The 14,986-nt window shown below is 35.7% G+C and overlaps 1 protein-coding gene across 1 annotated transcript in view; it reads left to right on the top strand.

The window, feature by feature from the left end:
• Cnksr2 (connector enhancer of kinase suppressor of Ras 2) overlaps nucleotides 1–14,986 on the top strand; it is a 224,261-nt gene that overhangs the window by 208,920 nt on the left and 355 nt on the right. Inside the window, 1 exon segment of the mRNA XM_038316573.1 lies at nucleotides 12,060–12,256. Coding sequence (XP_038172501.1) covers nucleotides 12,060–12,256 — 197 coding nt within the window.

The following is a 14,986-nucleotide window of genomic DNA, read 5'->3' as shown; positions in this document are numbered from 1 at the left end:
ATACATAATCATAAGGTGTTTGGTGACTTATGTCTTCACCATATTGTCCGGTCTCATTACTGAATTACTTTCACACTGATCATCATGTGATCTAATTACTTCCATTTATAAATACATAAACTCATAGTAAAGTTTAAACTCTCATATATTAAAAACATACATTGTTCATATCAAGGAAGTTTTGGGAAAGTTTTGTTTTTCTTGTAGTGTGTTCATATCTCAGAATCTAGTCACTAGACACCCACTAATACTTCTGAAAGAAAACTTCACCAGGAAAATGGCCGTCTTGGTAGAGTTTAATGTGGTTATTTTATTAATAATATTGTCAGATGAAATATATGAGCTGTCTCTGCATCACTCAACTAAAATATTAGAAAATAGTAATGAACTGTAATGGAGGAATCACACACAAACACACATACACTCATTTTATCTTTGCTCCACAACATGTACATGTAAAAATTCATTCCTCTTGCTTTCCATTTTAAAACTCGAATAGCAAACAATGAAATGTGACAAAAGATTTAATATTTTTATTCTAAACTATCAGTAATTACATCATTGAAAATAAACTGGTAATAAATTGAATCAATGTACTGAGTACTACTGTGCCTATTAAAGTTAGAAGACTTCTTTCACTCATTGCCAATACAAAAGCTTCATTTCGAAAAGTATTTGAAGCTGGAGCATAACTGGTAGAGTGAATGCTTAGACCACATAAAACCTGGGGTTCATTCTCCAGCGCTGAGAAAAGGTAAATATTTTAGGTCATCAGTTTCTTCAGATAGTAACTTTGGTTTTGAAATCAGACAGCCCACATAGGAGGACTGGTCTCACAAATTACTAAGTAAAAACTGCTCTCTGAGGCCATAGCAGTATAGCATTAAGATAAAGTCCTGAAACTGTGGTTTGGCAACATAGAGGAATATTTTAAATATCTGAGAATATTTTGCCTCTACCTAGATTAACAAGTTATTTTGCTTTTTTTTTAAAAAAAAAAGCCTAAGTTCTATAATATAGGTACAAACTACATTAATTTTTACTATCTCTCATATTATTTTGAAAAGAAATGCTTTATCATGAAAATTCTGTTCCTAGTTTACAAAAGTAAAGATTTTTCCCAACCCATAACCTGTTTTACTAAATAAAAATAAGCAAGCAACTTTGAAAACTTCTGCTTTTAATTCAACCTTTTAGAAGAAAGTGGGTGCTCAAGCCACAGGTCCATTCCTTCAGATGCTTATATTGATGAAAGTAGTTTTAAAAAACTCAGCGGTTTTTGCCTGCTCTTCCAATGGTCCTGAGTTCAATTCCCAGCAACCACATGGTGGCTGACAACCATCTGCAATGAGGTCTGGTGCCCTCTTCTGGCCTTCAGGCATACGCACAGAAAGAATATTGTATACATAATAAATAAATAAATAAATAAATAAATAAATAAATAAATATTTAAAAAAAAGAAAGAAAAACTCCAATCTGGATATTTATATACTTAGAGAAAAACGAAGACTTCAGATAAGCATGTTAACTAAACTTCTAAAAACCAAGTAATTCTCTCTGACGCTCCTATGTTGTCCCTGCTAGGCTTGGTCATCTGCTCCCAGTGGCCTTCACTGTATGCAAGCAGTCTGTGACTACTTGTTAGAGCTTTCGCTCCTGGATTTGCCCTCAAGTTTACTTGGAATGAAAGCAGATAAATAGAAAAGTTTTCTTTTGGAACTCAAACTAAAGTGAGAGTATTCTAAAGTGCTCATTTGCTTTAAGTACATATTTCCACTTTCAAGCAGTTTGCCCTCATTCAACAAGAAAATCTTTTTACCTGCTTTGTATTCAAATTTAATCATAATCATTCTCATACAAATGTTTATGACTTCAACATTAACCGCTCTAATGTAACCTCAAACATCTGATTGAAATCAACATTTCCTAGTGGGTATGTTTTTAATGTTCCTAAAATTTGTGTTTGCAAAATTTATATTTTTGCTTATTATTTGAGCAGTCCTTAGTAGAGCCATTTTTAAACTCATAAAAAAGGAGAAAGGGACATATATTTCTCAAAATAGTCTGCATTCTCACAGTGACTGTTGAGAATCCAAAAGAGACTTGCAGAAAGGCACAGAAGTGCAAGTCTCTCAGAAGTAAACAATAGACATATAGAATAGTCTCACTTCCAAATGGGTTTGTGTTTGCACAAAACTCTTGTCAATAAGCCATGCACCTTGAGCCCTTTGTGCCTTTACCAGTGCTTGGCCTGGCTTGTTAGTACCTAACCATACAGTTGATTCAATTGGACTTAATCTAAGAATATCCTTATAGTTGTTCTATTTGCCTCAAAAATAGGAAATATTTAACTCGACATAAAATTTTACCTTTCAAGACTTTATTCAAGCAGTTCATCAAGACCTCTTTCATTTTTTCCCCTAACTTCAGGACTCCAAGATATTTCCAACACATTCTTCAGCAAAAACCTTGAACTTGTTTTAGCTGAGTGGTAGTGTCCCAGTGATGGCAGGGCAGCAATAAAATGCTATATAACACCCCTACCTAGAGGCTAATGACTTAGAAACTACTGGTATATACAGGATAGTGATTGATGATGCTTCAGGGAATCCTACCCACTGAGTAGCCCTTGCCAGTGCAGATATCAAACTACAATGGGCAAAAGAATCGTTACTTGTATAAACTGAGAATTCCAGAGTTCTGTCCTCAGACATCCTGATCCATTATGTGAGAAGTGGCACATAGAAATTTACGTTTAACAAATACCTCCATCCTTAAGAGTCTCTAGTCAGTGGTACTTAATCACAAATAGTTGGAGCGATATATTTTTCTTAAGGAGTTACCTTTTTTGTGCTATGAACAGGTTGGTAAAGAGTGCTCACCACTTAGAAATAGTGATTTTTCACCACAATCTTATACTCAGACTGGAGAGATATTTTCAAATCTCTTGTAATAAAATTCAGTAATCTTATAAAAGCAATAGTGTAAGTGTAATTAAACCCCACTTGATTACCATGGCTCTAGTTCAGTTTAGTGTGGATTAAATGTGCATTAGGGAATATACTAGAAATGACAGTATTCATGTAATATTATTTCTACAAAAAATGATGGATGTGTCTAAAACAACTTATAAAATACTTTAATTACAGAGAAAATTGAGGACAGTTTAAATTGAGATAAGACTTTATGACTCAGGTTAGATTGCCTCTGATTTTCCATTCTGAAATCCCATACCCTTATCAAACAGTGGTAGGACCTAGAGACAGATTTCCAGCATTATAATATTTTAAATGAGGAGGTGTTGTATGTTATTTCACTTGACCTACATAAGAAAATTACTTAGCTCTCAGCCCCTTTTATACACAGTGTATGCTGTGATGAATGACTGCTTCGGCTGGTTTTGAACTACACTGTATTTCATTTTCTACACATCAGGTATTTCCCTTCCCATTTTCTAAGGAATGTAGTAATAGACAGATTGCTTTCTCTGATCCTTCTCCTTCTTTGTTTCTTCTGGGGATATAACCAAAAATATGACAGGGTGCAGCAGACAAAGTTCTGCCTTATACTAGTGATGACAAATATTGCCAATGTGTACCTACCGACAATATTTGGATTCCTGAAGATGAAAAATAAAATGAACAAAGAGAGATGTTAGTTTTTCTGAACTCTGCTTCGCTTTTCCAGTCATTCAAACATGTTGTTCTCTTCCAATTTATAAACTCTTGATGTGTGGCTAATGCTCAGTTGTAAAATCATCTTTCTGTCATGCTTCTTGTTGTGGCTTCTCATTATTTTCACTTGGTGTCATTTAGTCTGGGGCCTCCTCATCAGAACAATGCTAGCTAGGCTATTGCAATTTCTCTGGATCAGGACAGTTGCTTTTATGTCACAGCAGGAAGACAGCTTTCTGGTCAAAAGACCAAAAAAAAAGCCTTCTTCATGACTGTGTAAAAATGAGGAAACATATAGAAATCCATTTTGATTTTTTTAAAAAAAAAAAGACTGATGGTTTTTCACTTATGTGGAGAATACTTTAGCTGACTTTTCTGATTCAAACTATAGATGTGTATGTACAAGCTAGATGTGGGGAAAGATGTGTCTGTTAGTTATTGTATATAATTGGAAGATTGGCATTCCAAACAAAGTAAATCAAAACTGGTCCCATTTATGGCGAGGTAGACTTGCATGCCAACAGAAAGACATTATGGTATTAAGACCATATGCAATTCTAGACATTATTTTCTCTTCATGGGTACTGCATGGTGGTATTTCTAATACAAATACTGATGTGCTTTGGGATACTGGCACTCGCAGGTCTTTCATCATATTGTATCACTGCTTTATTATATTAGGCTAATACACTACGAGAGTTGGTAGAACCTCTCCATGCCAAATCGGATCCACTTCTGTTGGCACTCAACCCATTGGAATCACAGATTGCTAAGCTAATGTTTAGAGAATTTAGATCGAAGAGAGTCGGCACGGCGCAGACTCAACATCAACCTCTTGCAAGCAACTAAAATGGCCTCGTCCTTGCTGTTTATAACAGAAAACAGACTTGTAAAAAGCTTAGACCATCAAGTGTTGTGGATTTGGGGCCTCCCTAAAGGGATATTATGAGGGGCAGGCCACTCTTTAAGAAGAATTCGAGCTTTCTACAGTGGGACTAGCGTAAGAGCAAACCAATCAAGATGGAACACGGTAGCCGAAAACTCCCCTGTCTATGGGAGAACAGAGGGTAAAAGGTCTTGCCTGGGGAAGGGCTCTGTGGTGACACCTCAGTTGTGTTCGCCTGACACCAGGAAGAGAGGGTTCAGCACCGATAATTAGAAAATGCTGTTTAATGGACTCTTGGTGGCCTGGTTAAGGCAAAGCAGTGGAAGCAAATTCTGTGTTAAGTGTATTTGCATTTTTAAATCTTGACATGCTGTATTGTACTAAATTAAGTGTTAATCTATTAAGGCAAGGTGTACACACCCTGCTCTGAAACTTAATATGTTTATTCTATTATTAAAGCATATTCAGGTGTAAGGCAGACTTGACACTAATGAAAGAAATTCCTCATGCCAGGCTTTATTCGATTCCTTAGCTAAAATCCTAACTTTCTCCTTTGTCTTGGCACTTATATAGAAGTGATGTTGCCTCTTAAACTGGAATGAGTTATCCTTTTTCTGTAAAATAATCCAAATCTGTAGGCTATGGTTTTCCATATTTGAAAAAATATTTTGTCTGGATGTCTTTCAAACAAGCTTCAGATATTATTTAATACTATGTAACTGGGTCCCCTGTGGCTCAATATTGCTTATTTTTCTTCTGTGGTAGATGTGAAATTTCCTTTAGTTGGATAAGATACACTGTAATGATTTCAATGCTAATTATTGAATATTTCATACTGTGCAGTGAAAAATAATTTAATATTGTATTATGAAATGTTTTTCTTCCTGTTGCTGCAGTGTGTGGTATTGCATAATATGAATACCTGTAAAAATATTAAATTACTTAAAAATAAAAATATTACCAGTTGGTACCAGACCTTTTTAGATAGCTAAATATTTGCTAAGTATGCTTGATAGCAAGTATCTTTCCAATGAGAAGAAATCTATGCTTCTTTCTCACAAATGAAATTTGTGTTGTGAATAAAAATCACATGGATCTGCCTTATAATTGCCTTTGTGCTCTAACCATTTAATGTGTTTTTAAGTATATCTAAAGAATGGTGGTTCTTGGTTCATAGAAATAAGTCAAATTTATTTTATTGGCATTAATATTAATGAAATTCTCTTGGGTCATTCTCCCTACTGATATTATAGTAAAACTTTATGATTTGAAGAATTTTAGGCGGTTTTCCTCATTAATGAGTGTAGTGACTGTGTATTAATTTTCAAATAAAATATCCCTTAGTTTTACTTTGAAGCTGTCACTATTATGAATTCCTGCCTTAGACTTCCATTTTAACTGGTTACATATTTAAATTATGTGGGTAAATTTGCATTCTGACATTAATTTCTATGCTTATCTTTCAAACAGCCATTCCTTCTTAGGGGTTAGTAAATCAGTATTAAGGATGCTGACATTCTGCCATTTGAAATATTCATCATTAAAAGAAACCTCTTAGACCCTGATAATACAGCCACTGTCATATAGTTATTATTAAACTACATAATTTTACAGAAATTGCATACTCAGAAAAAATTGTAGAATAAACTTTAGGTCTGTCTATTTGTGTCACACCCTTATGGAAGAAAGCTTTACTGTTGGAGAAGAATTGACAGTTACAGCCACTGAACATAGTTAAGTTGTGAGTGCAGACTTTACCTGATCTAAAAGAGAGAAGAAAAGAAACCCTAGCAGTGTAGGGAGATCCAATCACTTGTTCCTCTCAGTGAAGGGGATTTTGCTCATTAAAATCAATTTTTCCACCTGAGAAACTATTGCCTAATATTAATGTTGGAGTATTGTTATTTTTCCTAAAAGAAAAAATTATTTCCAGTTTTTAAATAAGTAATTGGCTACAAAGGAAAAACTAAAAGCTAGTTTGTAAAATCATTGCTTTTAATGTAACAAGCTGCCTTCCCCACCTCTCAAGTTTTACAAATCAAGGCATAGCATGTTGGTTGATATAAAGGCATGGATTAAAATAGCTAGTGCTTAACTGTAAAACAGTTCAAGTTATAGTGTAAATCCTTGCTTATTTAGTATAAACCCTACAAAGATATCAAGTCCACTAAAAGTCTGTCACCTTATATATAAATAAGTTGTTCTCTGTGACATGATAATAAATTATTATTCATAAAAATGATCCTGTGGTCTCAGTGAAAATGACGATTGCCCTTTGGGACAAAAATAGTGTTCCACGTACTTGATATGATTAGCCTGGAAGCCTTAAAGTGCTTTCTGGTTGTATAAGAACAAATGCCACTCAGATGCGGTTGGTGACTAATACTACTATGTCTAGCCTTCTCTATCATTTGTAATTTAACCTTTCCCAACCTTGGAGCTCATTGCACAGCTGTGTTGTAGAAAGAGCAACTGGTTCTATGAGGATATCATTGTCCAATTTTAAAAGAACAGAATTCTCTTCCAAAACATGTACCAAGACTCCATTTCCCGTTGTTTGTTTCAGAGCCCAATTCTTGGTTTCGTTTCCACCTTTTACTCTGCTTTAACAGTGCCAGGGAATATGGGAAGACAAGCGCGAGATTTCAGAGTCCTTAGTTCTCATCAAAGAAGCATGAGCAGTATTAAACAATTACTTTGGAGTCATTACACAGTCACCTAATAGGGAATCTTCTTTGGAACATTTTATTTATGGAGACATCTATTACTCCATCTGAATTTGTTGAGAGCCTGAGCCATTAGGGCAGATAGAGAATGGGAAATGCAAATGTGAGGAAGACAATTTCCCTTAGAGGAAAGTCACAATATAGACCTTTGAAGGAGAATCCATTAACATACGGGAAGAAAATAATGGAAATTTCTTCATGAGTTTTGTATCTCATCCTTTCCAGCATCATTTTTGTCTATATTTATAGCACAGACTAATATAGACTAATAAATGTGTGTAAATTATGAACAACAAACATATTTTAGCCTGTAAGTGTGCAGAGTCCAAAAAAGTTAGAAATCACTGAGCCCAAATGCATAGAATATATTATCCAAAAGTTTTGGAGACTGAGAAATACATCATGATCCATTCATAAGTTGTTTCAAGACATTACAACAAACTAGTATTTTTCATTAGGTATTTTTTATTAGGTAATCTTTTTTGTTTGAGCTTTTCTTTATCCTTTTTACTACCGGCGATCATATGCAACCTGCAGAAAAACCAATGAACTATTATGATGATATTCACTCTGTTCCTGGATTCCTAATATCATATTCATATATATATTTATATATGAATGACATCAAAGAAGATCTTTTTTCACTCCTGCCAAGTATGGCACAACCAGAAATAATCATCCCCTGACACAGAATACAAATTAATTGTATAATTTTGACCTTCAAATCCACCAGTTAATTAAATTTTATATAAGAAAAGGGACTTTATACACTCTTTCTCCTTTAGGAAAATGAAACTTTTTTGATGAGTGCTCTCACACAAACCTAATTTATATACTGCAAATGCAAATACAATTTGGGGAAATTTTTATACCTTCATAGATCCAGATTTCATGACTAAATTAGATGCCGATTAAAATGTCATTGCAGCAGTGATACACTTCCTCAGTGGGAATCACAGAAGGTTCCTATATATTTCCTTTTATTTGAATATGTTCCACACTTTGCCAATTTTCAGAAACATTCACTCAAATTGCAAAAGAGCTGGTTTTTAGCCAGTGTTCCAGTGACTGAACTGGCACATTGAAAGAAATTCAGTTGGGAAGCAGGCCTCACCAAGTGTTTGCCTCATCTTCCAAAGCAAGTTCTTCCAAGAGAAGAAAAAGTAAAGTTTGAGAAGAGAAAGCCCTGGAGGGGAATGTGAAGGAGATGAAGAAGAAGAGAACAAACAGAGAAGAAAAGAAAGGTGCTTTCATGTTCTCAGTTGGAACAGTAGCCCTGTAGACTTAATTGATATTCATCTGAGAAAAACCAAGGAAACCAATTGAAAACTATAAAAGAAAATAAAGGTCTGTTTTTGTCTTGAATGTTGAGTTCTGTGTTGTTTTGACTGTTGAGCACAGTGAATCAGATTTATAATGTGACTCTGCCCCTCACTCCCTTCCTTTGAAAATAAAGAGACTCTTTGTGTAGTCTTAAAATGTTAAATACTTGGTGACATTTTGTGGTAGCCTGGCTTCTCAGTCTGTCGTCCTTACTCGTTCCACTACTGTGTCCTGTGCAGTGTCGCATGTGTGTGCTGTATAGAGAACTAAGGGGGGACTTTCTTTGCTCTGCCAGGAGCTGCACCATCCACTTGCTGTACTTTAAAATGTTTCTGTGTTCTGTGTCATTGTGAGTCTTTGTTCGGATGTGCTGCCCAGAGGTAGACTCATGCTTGGCTTTTTGTACAGCTGTCATACCAAATTCTTTGTGGAATTGTTTTCTTTTGGTTAAATGCTTCTCTCAAATAATATTAAGTAGGGACAGAGGAGACTTTCACTTTTAAAATAGTTATTTATGTAAATTTTCTAACATAATCTAGGTTTAGTCTTCTTAAAATAAAACTTTGCTGATATTGTATAAAACTTAAAGATTCTGCTCCAGCATTCCAAAATGTTAAAAGTTAAGGCAAGGGGGCTGGCTGGAGATATAGTTCAGGAATAGGATGGTTGCCAACTATGTGCGAGACCCTTGGTTTAATCCCCAGTAGAGAGGTAGGGAGACAGAGACACAGACATAGAGAAGAAGAACAAACTACGGCAAAATGTAACAAGATAAATATACCCTACAGTATTAGGTAATATGAGAAAGATTTCTCTTAAAATAAAAAATTCACTTGTGAAAACCATCCTTAAATTCTAACACTATAATCTAGATCCTTTTTGCTTCTTTCACCTTCTTTCTAGAACTGAAAGAAGTATTAAGATGTTGTGCCACCTGACACCTTAGCTACTGTAATTCTCATCCACTAGGCCTCTTAGTGATAGCCAAACCCCTACTCTCAAAAATTACTTCCATCTTTACATGCAATCTTGCCTTGAGGCAAATAGAATAATTACTAAATTCCCCAATGTCCTCTCCTGGATTATGATTTTATGAATTGGAATTGTTGTTTTCAAATGTGTCCTCATTTCTACAGCTCCATTTAGTGACCGTAAGTTGCCATATGGTTTTGTTCCTTCCTTCTTCCTAGGCATTCTCATTTGGAATTCTCTATAATGAATCCATCTTGCTTTTACCTTGAAAACCCATTCTTTTCATAGACTTCCATCCACCCATCCACCAAAATCCCCTATGAACTGAAAACATTCAAGGATGAGCCATGAGAGAAGGTTAAGATTTGATTCAGTGGAATTTGTTCTATAATACAATGGTAACATATGCTGACCGATGATAAGGGATTTCCTGCTGAACAGACTGAATGCTCACAGCTACGCTCAGCTACTCAGAACCGCAGAAAGCTAACTACAGACTTAAACAAAACTGCTTTAATCCTAAAGGTGGTCCCTTAAAATTAGAACATTATTTTAGACTTTGGGGGCAGTTTTAGGTGTACTATTTTAAAACCTGTTTAGAGCATCTTCTGCATAGCCCAAGGGATGGTGACCATGGTTTACACAAATTATGGGTATAACTCATCACCCCCATAAGTGTTCTACCTCTGACATTTACCTTCTTTGCCAGAATATGAGCACACAGAAATATTTCTGTGTAGAAAGTATTACCTACTGTCTCTGTATAGTTTGTATCCAATTAGAAACCTTTTCTATGGAAAGCTCAATACTTTTTATTAAAAGATTGCATGCAAAACATGAAATAAGTGTTTAGAATGCTGCATTCTAAGCAACTCACACATTAATTGGCACCTTCAATTAAATTCATACTTTAAATAATTAAATTTTTATTCCAACATTTATATGAGATTATGATCTTGAGCAAAGACCTCCCTTGATATAAAATGAATATGTCTTCATATGATGGTGAAGATCAAATGAAATCATGAGTGTTAGTTATTTACCCTACAGCCTGACACAAAAAAAAATTTTCATTAGTATTATTGTTAATTAGGGAATCTACTTTTAAAACTGTTTCCAAAAGCTTAGAATTGCATGGACCATGGTGGAATGTATAACATTCTATATTTATGCCTTGGGCCAGTATAAGTAGTATTCCTCAAATAAGACCCCACGGCTCCCCAAAGAAGAATCCTAGTTCATTTTTATTACTTATATGACAAACTGATATGTTTATGATTGATATAACATCATTATTAAGATAATTTTAAAGCAAGATGACACATTCAATTGTTCATCTAGATTTAAAATCCACACTTATGATTGTCTTAATTCTCTCAAAAATATTTAAGTGGAGTATTTTCTTGTCAGAATTTTAAAATGTTATAAATTCTCTTAGTACATGTCAGATATTTCTCTATATTTGCTTATAAATATATCAATGTGCTTCATTTTAATTTAATTTAAAACATTAGTATTGCTAAGCATGGTAGCTTATATCTGCAATCCCAGTTCTTGGGAGACCAAGGCAAAAGGAGTGCCATGAATTTGAGGCCAGCCTCATGTGTTACAGGACACAGCCTGGGCTACATAGTGACTTGCAGGCCACCCTGGCCTACACAGTGAACTCCTGCCTGAAAATCAAAACATTATTTTTTTTAAAGTTTCTTTTTTTTTTTTACTGGTGAAACATTTTTTATTCAAGATTTCCATCTCCTCCCCTCCTCCTCCCCCTTCCCTCCCCTCCCTTCCACCCATACCCCCACTCCGCCCCTCTCCAAGCCAAAGAGCCATCAGGGTTCCCTTCACTATGCAAAACATTATTTTTGATAATAACTTAGGATCAGATACTGTATTGATGATGTACCAGAAATTGTCATGGCAGTCACATGAAATCTAATAATCTATTAAATAGCTCGACAATCTTAATCATATGTATACCAACCAATATCTTCCATCTTTGGAAGTCTGCAAAAATGAAAATCATTCAGTATTAATTAACCAGGAAACTCTATTAAATAGCATATCTGCATTTATTAGTTATTGTCTTAAAATACTAAACTATATGAAGCAGCACTTCCATGTTATGTACATTTTATATTCTAATTCTTTGAATCTGAGATATGTATGGCTATTTTTCTCTCAAGAGGCTCTTTGTTGAATTATAAATCCTATTTAATCCTTCTAAAATAATTGGCTGCCCATAGCTATCTAACCCAATCTAGCACCTGTGAGGTATTTTGGTTTACTTTATTTAATTTTACTTATTAGAGATATTTAAGTATTAGACTTAATACCTAATCATTCATTAGACTGTTTTTCAGAATATCCAATTTTTAGAAGAGTTTTCCAACTACAAAATATCTTTATTAAACTGCATATCTGTCTCTTTCTCTCTCTTCTCCCCATTCTTTACCTTGCTCCCACCCTGTCTTCCAGGTGAAAACCAGGAAGAGAAGTTAGGAAACTCCTTGCAAGATTTGTACAGGGCACTGGAGGAAGCCAATCTGTCACCAATAGGAGAACATCGCATTTCAACCAAGATGGAATACAAGCTATTATTTCTAAAAAGATGTAATGATCCTGTGATGAATGAAAAACTGCACAGGCTGAGAATTCTTAAAAGCACTTTAAAGGTAAGGTATTAAAGGGACAAATAAATGCCTTTGGGCAGATTCATTCCTAACGAAACTTGATTGTCACATACTCTAAGTGGTACAACAAAACAGGGAACTAGAGGACGGACAAGGTAAGAAGCAAGAACCTGCAGCAGAGTGACGGGGAGGGATTCTGTCAGGACTTTTGTTGAAGTCCTAAGTCACTGACTAAATGCTCCATGACTTAGTTTTAGGAGAAAGCAGGATGTGGTTAAGACTTTCTTCTCAAAAAGAAGGCTTGGTGCTATTCCTTAGTCTTTTGATTCCTTAGGAGAAGTTCACCATGTAGTATATCAAAGCTACTAAAGGCATATGGTGTGCGTAGAATGTTTAAGCGCTTGAAATGTTTTGTGAATATTTCCTGCATAAATTTCAACACACCTGGAGTGAAGGTTCCACATGAAATTATCATGTTACACATAGAGATTGCATAACTGTTCTGTTCATATGATCCGTTCCGAACACGCATATCACCTTCCCAGTGTGTGCTTCTGTAAGAGCTTAACAGTGTTTGCATTCTTCTTATGCCACACCTAGACTGGGGAGCAGGTAGTGAGGACAGGGGAACAGAGGGGCAGAAGTTGAAGAAGGAGGTTGTATAGATGAGGAAAGGGCCCATCTTATAAACCACCTGAACAGGTCCTGCATCACACAAAAAGGGAAACAAAATAAAAAGAATTATCATACAGAATGTGGAGCACAGTAATTCCAAAACACAGAATGTCAGAGGACTTCTTTGAGAAGTCTTTAAATCCACAGCATTCTCCTAAGAATGTAATATTGGAATAGAGATGAGTACTAAGTAGATAAATGCAATAGAAAAAAATGATTATTCGAAACATTTTCAGGTAATAATGGCCAAGGATTGAGAGTCAACTCACCCTGTGGTATTTGTACAAATGCTATTCCACAGAACAATTGATGGGCCTTGGTAGCTAATGGCACAATTCTAGGCAGCGCTATAATAGTCATAAGAGTAATTGCACTGACTAACTGTATTCCAAAGATATCCTCACCATCCTACCTTTTGTGTTTTTGTCCTTTGTTGACTTTTTCCCTACAACTTATTCAGATCATACTTTTCCTCTCTTCCAGTTCCTCCCAGAACCTTTTCTCTCTTCCAACTCTTCCCAGATTCTCTCCACCCTGTCTCTCTCTGTCTCTCTCTGTCTCTCTGTGTGCGTGTCAAAAGAAATAAATAAAAACCAAGAAATAAACACAAAATAAAACCAGATCTGAAACCAAAATATGCAAGCAAAAGACAAATGAGACCAAAAGAAAGTCCAAGCAAAGCAATATGAGATACAAGGTCTTCAGAAATCCGGAGTTCTTTTTATGTCCCTCGCCTCTTTGCCATACGTGAATATCTTAAATATCTGGTCCTGTGTGCTGGCTGTCATCTCCCTCTCTCCCTCCCACTCCCTCCCTCTCTTTCTCCCTTACCTACTTCCTCTTCTCCTTCTCTCTTTTGTTATTTATATGCTCTGTAAATACTCTACAATATTTTTGTCCTGTGACAATTCATATGAACATATAAATGTTGGATTGGAGAAGAAAAAGTGAGTCACCAAATACATGGTGCTATGTTTCACTTTCCTGCTCTTCTTAGACAAAGAAAGATAATGAAGAATGTCACTAAAAGGAAATGTCCTTTGCTGGTTCAAAAATTGGGGGGATAGAAAGAACCCTGTACTTTGGGGCATGGAAAAGTAATAGGTTATAAAATCTTCTGTTACAGAGAAATGCCTGAACAAACCCAAAAGTAGACCTCAGATCCCACCATAGGAAACTCCCAACAGCATCAGTCCCATACCTATTAATCTCTTGTCTCCTCACTGGCCAAAGCGCTTCTTAGGCATATTATTGTCTTCTTTCCCTCCCAACTCTGGCACAGAGGTGTGCTTTTTCACTCCTGCAGAACATTTCCAGGATTCATTTAGCCCTCTGTTAGATCCATAAAAGACAAGACTGGTTTTCTCAAACTGTCCTAACCCTTTCTCCATCTTACCTTCCACAGCAAAACTTCTCTTCTACATTCGATACTTGTGCCTTTGAGCGTTATACCCAAATGAAGCCTTGAGAGTTAAACCAAAATGATGCCTAGTCATCGGCTGAATCCCAGCCTATAATATGAAAGGGAAAGGCATTGTTCTTTATAGGGTCCCAGTGCTATGAGAAGAGATCTTCAGTAGTCACAGGGCAAGAATTCTGGCTTTGCAGCAGCAGGGAGGGCCCTGTTTACTCTCAGTGGGGCATGAAGAGTTTACCACAAAGAAGGAAAAGCAGGACAAGTCCCAGAATAACTCAAGAGTTAGTGGTAAGTTCACCTGATGGCAGGAATGGGATGGTACAGAGACATCATAGAGAGAGAAAAGCTTCTTTTCGGGTGTTTAAGGGAGGTTTGAAGAAACGAGAGACTTTTAAGCTGGGTCTTCCAACTTGAGGAAGGTTTCCTTAAAACATGAAGGTTTCCATAAGCAGAGATGGCAAATAGGAAAGGCCAAGAGTAAAAAGTTAATCATGGACAACAAGCAAGCCAAGACATACCACTGAAAAAAAAAAGATGTACCATGATTTTCGTGTAGATAACTGAATATAACTTTATCAAATCAGTTTCTTAGAGCCTTCTGAATTTATTGGCTCATTGACTTGTTTGAAATTTTGAAAAAAGTTCACCTCTCTTAACTATTAAATTCTTCTGCTTTTCAG

Source organism: Arvicola amphibius, chromosome X (assembly GCF_903992535.2).
Source record: "Arvicola amphibius chromosome X, mArvAmp1.2, whole genome shotgun sequence".
In the NCBI taxonomy this organism is placed as follows: Eukaryota; Metazoa; Chordata; class Mammalia; order Rodentia; family Cricetidae; genus Arvicola; species Arvicola amphibius.
Note: the sequence above shows the minus strand (reverse complement) of the source record. Positions and strands in the feature narration are given on the sequence as shown.